This window comes from Dendrobium catenatum, unplaced genomic scaffold (genome assembly GCF_001605985.2).
Source record: "Dendrobium catenatum unplaced genomic scaffold, ASM160598v2 fragScaff_scaffold_353, whole genome shotgun sequence".
Taxonomy (NCBI): Eukaryota; Viridiplantae; Streptophyta; class Magnoliopsida; order Asparagales; family Orchidaceae; genus Dendrobium; species Dendrobium catenatum.
This window is the reverse complement of record NW_021318815.1, coordinates 630,832-637,215: the sequence shown is the minus strand read 5'-3', so window position 1 is coordinate 637,215 and position 6,384 is coordinate 630,832. Positions and strand designations below refer to the sequence as shown.

The 6,384-nt window shown below is 39.1% G+C and overlaps 1 protein-coding gene across 1 annotated transcript; it reads right to left on the bottom strand.

The window, feature by feature from the left end:
• Positions 1 to 203: 203 nt before the first annotated feature.
• On the bottom strand, positions 204 to 5,856 carry LOC110100497 (protein DETOXIFICATION 14-like). The gene is made up of 7 exons (XM_020828025.2): positions 5,618 to 5,856; positions 1,755 to 2,299; positions 1,576 to 1,662; positions 1,440 to 1,496; positions 733 to 971; positions 451 to 656; positions 204 to 368 (listed from the first exon to the last, which is right to left on the bottom strand). Exons 1-7 carry the CDS (start codon positions 5,852 to 5,854, stop codon positions 306 to 308), a joined length of 1,434 nt encoding a protein of 477 aa, XP_020683684.1. The 5' UTR covers positions 5,855 to 5,856; the 3' UTR covers positions 204 to 305.
• Positions 5,857 to 6,384: the final 528 nt, after the last annotated feature.

Below are 6,384 nucleotides of genomic sequence, written 5' to 3'. Positions count from 1 at the left end.
AGAGCGTTTAGCGGCGTAACTAATCCATCGGCGGAACCTAGCGAAGACACCCACCGGCATCGAGCCCACACTTGCTTTGCTCCACTTAAGTGACGAGGCTATAGTAGGGGAGATTCAAACATGGGATGGGGGGTTTCCAACCGTGCTCATCTACCAACCACCCTACGCCTCGGTGAATACCGTTAGCTTGCTTAGGTAAACGATTATCGTAAGTGCAGGTGAATTTGCTCATTCACTTTCTTAGTTTTGAAGTGGTCTCAGACAGAAATGGACAATTATTCAGCAAAATAAATTGAAATCTAAGCTCATTTGAGAGCGCTTTCCAATGGCAACCTCTCTTCAAATACTCTCTTCCTTGCCAATACTGCCTGCAACATAAACCATAGAAGTTGCCGAGTACTTAAGATTTTAAAGACCATTAACGGCTAATAAAATGAGAAATGAACATACTTGTTGTTGCCAATTGGTAAAAGTTGTTATTACTCCAAGAAGAATGGTTTGAATCGTAGCACCTGATAATATACCAATCCATAGACCTTTGCCTCCAATGCGGAGGAGAAAACCCAACACAACAGCGATTGGAATTCCGGCGAGATAGAATGCTCCAAGGTTAACACAGGCTCCTATCTTCTGCCTTCCACATCCGCGAGCGATTCCTGCATAGGCAGCCATGATTCTCCTCGAATGCTTCACCATAGATGGCTATGGGGAAGAAGATAAGAAGATAATTACCGGACATCACTGATTGGCAGCTATCCATGATAACTGAGATGGATACAAGAGGAACCATCTCCCTGACATAATCGATAACCTCATCTTCATTACTGTACGCATAGCCAATGACTCGACGAAGGCCAAATATTGTTACACTCACCACCAGTGCCTCCATAATTGCAATCGATATCACCACACGAACAGCCAAATGAGCTCCATCAGGATTCCCAGCTCCTAGTTCATTTGATACACGAGTACTATATACACAAAGTTTATCAATTTCTATAGCTGAAATTGGATAGAATCTTATCATGTTGAATATGTGAAACTATATATGAATGATCCATGGGCGGATCCACCTTAAGGCCAAGCCCCCAAAAAAAAATAAAAAAAAAAATCCTTATTATATGATTCTTTAGGTAATTCATTCCTCTCCATGTATTTTTAGTCTTTATTATAAGATTTTTTAGGCAACCCCGCAGGAGCACTGCCTCTTGACCCCGCGATCTGATCGGACAAGTCGAAACCCGTCAGAGGGCGCTGCCCCCTTGGACCCCTGACATACCTACAGAGCATTCAACGATGAACAAATAGGGGTCGAGAGGGAGTGCCCTCGGAACAAATTTTGATTGTAAGAATATTTATGAAAAAAAAAACTCTATACTTTTACTTATAAATTTGTCCCCTGAAAATTAAGGTTGAATCCGCCCCTGAAATGATCATACCTTGCTGCACAACCAATGCCATAAGATATAGTGTTGATGAGTGCAATAGTTGTAAGACTGCAAAAGATAAGATATTTTGTTGAGGCAAATACTTGATTCTAATTCATTTCTTATGAATGAATTGTTGGATACATACCTAATAGAAAGGACTGATGTTTCAAGTCTTGGATTTGGTAGGAGACCTGAGAGCAAGACAAGTAGCTCGAATGACCACCATTCAAGGCTTTGATCCACCCAATTAGCCATTCAAAAAGAAACTTCCAAGTGAAATTAAGAACAAAAAAGAAGAAGAAGTTATTGATCGATCTATATTACCATATCATGACTGCAGAGGGAATTGCCAGTCTTAGGAACTCATTGACACCTCTGAAAGCCTCCATTGACGGTGGCAAACGAGTTGCTTTGCAAGAATCTGAGTACTTAATGTATAACACAAGAATCAACACATTTATCCAATGAGAAATGCTTATAGAAAGGGCCGCCCCGACATTGCCCAATCCAGTTTTGAATACCAGGATCCAACACAAAGGAATGTGGATGCTAAGGGTTGTAACTGAGCTCAAAAGCATCGGAAGAATTAGGTTTTGAGATTGAAGAAACCTCATAAGAGGCTGAGCGGTACCGTAGGCGAAGAGGCCAGGGATCATCCACATTGCATATTTACCAGCCTCTTGCGAGATTGAGGGGTCTTGACCTAGGAGAGAGAGAAGCTTTCCCATGGAGGCCCAGATAAGAGAAATAGGGATGCAGACGAGTATGAGGGAGAAGATGGCTCTGTATGTGTGGATTCCTAGTTTCTTGTATTGTCGTGCACCATAAGCTTGGCCACAAAGAGTATCCAAGCCACTAGCCATTCCTACCTGCCAAATTTGGAAGAACAATCAATTAGATTACATTCAGATTGAATAAAACTTAGGGAAAAAAAAAAGGTTATGTTTGTTTTAATAATTTTTTACTTTGTTTGGACTAATGCATGAAAATAAACAAGTTATGTTAATTTTTTATAAAATTTTGCTTAATTTTGAATTTTATGTAATAAGGTATTCTTTTCTTTCGAGGTGTAAACGAGTCGAATAGAGCTCGAGTCACCTTTGATTTGAACTTAAACTTGATTAATTAATCGAGTTTGAGCTCGAGATTGAACTTGATGCTACGAGTTTGAGTCAACACATGAACCAACTCATTTACTATAAAAGAGAGAAGATCATATTTATTCAAGTTATTTTTATAATAATGAAATAAAAATAATAAAAGAATTAAAATAGAAATAATATAAATCATTTTGATATGTCATCAAAAAATTATCTTGATTGGGCACGAATCTTGATGCAAAATCAAGTTGGAAACTTTCGAAATTAAAATTGGGACTATCCGAACTTCGATTTCAGCAAATTTATAGTCGAACTGAGTGTCTCGAGAATACGAACCCAACGACACCAAATTTAACCCATTCCGTACCCAAACGGGTCCAAATCAAGGGTTAGAAGCGTCGTTGGAAGATTCGAACCACAATTTGGATTGCTAAACGGATTTCAAACATAACGTGCTTATAGTCGAATCGAGCGGCTCGACGAGAAGAATCCAACGAGCCCAATATCACTAAATTCCGACGTCAATAGAATGTTCAAATGTCCATCAAACGGTCCATGATTAGGGGATTCAACATCGGCTGTCCATCCAACCACTCATCATTTACCCTTGATCTCTCACCAATTTACGGGCAATGCCACTCCAAAAATCTATAAATATACCCCTCATTTCTCTTAAAAAGGGACAAAAGCAAGAAGAGAAGAAGAGAAGATGAGAAGAAGAAGAGAAGAGAAGAGAAAGAAGAAGCTTCTCCTCGACCACCGCCGGAGTTTCTCCAGACCACCGCCGGAGTTTCGCCGGACCACCACCTGAGGCCCTCACCTTTGCTGGACAACCACCTGAGGCCCTCACATTTGCCGCACCACCACCTGAACTCCTTCGCCGGACCACCACCTAAGGCCTTCACCTTCGCCGGACCACCACTTGAGGGCCTCGCCTTCACCGGACCACCACCTGAGGCCCTCACCTTCACTGGACCACCATTTGAGGCCCTCACTTTCGCCGAGCAACCACCAAAAGCCCTGTGCTCCGCCGGACAACCACCTGACGCCCTGTGCTCTGCCAGACCTCCACCTGACGCCCAAAGTTCTGTCATACCACCACTTGAGGCCTGAAGTTCTGCCAGACCATCACCTGACACTCGAATTTATGTCGTACAGTTGATACTTGTAATCTGATCGCCCTTGGAGGCGAGTCAGCCCATTGTAACCAACTCAAGTTCTAGTGGAATCTTTTTCAACTGGATCAGGCCCCGTGATTTTTCCTTTTTTTTAGGGCTTTCCATGTAAAAATAGCTGACGTCCGGGAGCAAAAGCAATCCTAATATGTAAGCACTTGCGTACACATAGTCTGACACGAGAGCTTGTGTGTAATATATTTTAATTATTTTTTAAATTTAATATTTTAAATAAACCATAATTAGCTCAAATTAAACTCATAATTCATCAAAATTGACTCTAGAAAGTATTTATAAAGTAATACAAGAACATAATCAATTACCCCCTGTTTCTCCTATTCAAGAAGAGAGATCATGACCAGGTTTTGATAAAACAAATGGCAGCCACGCTTTCTCCTTTTCCCGTAGCCTTCCACTTTCATAATAATCATTTAAATATAAATCCAATAAATAAAGTTCCAAATTCGAAAATGTAGCTATTTGTGAAATCTGAATGTGTCAATCAATCAGATTATATTATTGACTCATAGATCAATTTCACCGATAAAATTCGACCAAGAGCTCATTGGGGGTAGTGCACCCTTTGTTTGGAGTTTCAGGGCAAAGTCCACAAGAGAAAAAAATTAATTTGTAAAGGGTCGCAACTATTTATGAACTCAGTGTCCTTGCGATGTAGGTTCAACACAACAATGTTGCAGAGGTATTTTGAAATAGTTGAGTCATCTAGTCCGCATTGAGGTATTGTGCGTGCAACGCTGCGGCTCGGTCTTATCAGTTTTATCTTCATTTCTAAGAATTGTAGTCAAAATTGAAGGGTATATAACTTGTGAGAAACTCTTGTATTGGCGTCTAAAGATGGAAATGAGTGTGAAGTGAAGATGTGTATGCTTTCTTTTATTTTTCATAATGAATTTCTTGTCGTTGTGTAGTTATGTAATTTTTTCTCTTTTTTAAATTTTTTCACATTAAATCCTGATATATTTCACCGTTATTTTCCTTTTGCTTGTTTATTTGAGTCTTGGTTTACTTCCCACTATAAATAATATATTTCACTCAGATATTCGTCAAAGAAGAAGCCATAAACTATGGGTGTCAATTTCGGGTCACGAGTTAGGTTCGAGTCGAATCCAGAATTGTCCTCACACTATTTGGGTCAATCCGACCCGTTTTTTCAAATGGGTTGATTTTTCGAATCCGAACCCAACCCACTTCGGATCCAGATCTACCCAACATGACCAGAATAACACGGGGCAGACCAAAAATTGCTAATTTTTTTGTCAAATGGGTCAATTTCCGATTTTCGGGTCAAAAATTGGGTTTCCGGGTCAAACATGTCAATTTCGAGTTCCCGTTCAACTCGAGCCAGACTCGATTTTCAAAATGGTTGATTTGTCGAACCCAAACCAGATCCGTTTTGGATCTGGGTTTACCCTAACCCAGAATTTTCAGGTCGGATTCGAGTCAGGTTTTCGAGTTGTGTCAATTGTCAAATATTGACACCCCTACCATACACATACGTATAGCTTAGGAAATAATATTATAATATTATTTATTAGCAATCCCGAATACAAATATTAATTTCTAAATAATAATATTATAATTTATTTTTTAAAATATGTTAAATAAATTTACAATTTTAATGACGCCTTGAAATCATAAAAAACATAAAATTTTCGATCAAAGAGGATTATTATTTATTTTCATATGTAATAACTAAAATTTTCTATTTATTTATATAACATTCTCAATTATAAATGTAACAATTATAAAAATTAAAATATTACATGCATAAATAGATAAGAACCTTGTGGCATATATGTAAATCCCCCAATTAAGTTTTCTCTACCATCATAAAGATACTCAAAGGAAAACGGAATAATACGAGGTCGGGAAGCGAAGGAAGTAAACTTACAAGGAGACTGAAGCCGGTGACGCCGGAGAGAGAGGTGGCAATGGCGGAGCTAGAGAGCGCGAGGTCGCCGAGATGGCCGACGATCATCGAGGAGGTGACCTGAATCATGTACTGCGATAGGCTCACCCCTACCATCGGCCCAGCGAGGTAACCCAACCTCCGCGCCTCAGCTGTAACATCACCGCAGCATCCCCTCACCGATCTCTCATCCTCCCTCTCCAAAAGCCTTTGCTCCATTCCCAATATCTGCTTCTTAGCTTCTTCTGGCCTTCACTTTCAGTGTCTTATGAAATAATAATGGGGATATGCTGTGGCGCTGGACCATGATAGTGGAACATGGATGGTGACGGTGAACAAAATTAATTATAATGAGCCTTTTCTTTTGAATATTCTACGTTGGTACAATCGTTCCAACTCTGTCCAACAAAGAATTCGTATAAATAAATTCGTAGAAATAATGACATTATAATTTAAATATTTTTTTATGTTGTATTATAATATTCTTATAGAGTTAATAATACTAGTTGTTGTGGGCTAATATATTCATGACGCTAGAGTGATAGAATATTTTGTCCTTATAATGCATGAATATCTAGCACATAAATAGATACTTGAGAAAGCAAAGAATTATTATAACTTTTTTACACGAAAAATTCAAAAAGGAAAATTTCACGGGGACTTACTCTATAAGAAGATTCCACAATACTTGAATAAGTTACAAAGTTTGACCCATCCCTTAACACGAAGACGATGAAATTACAATAATT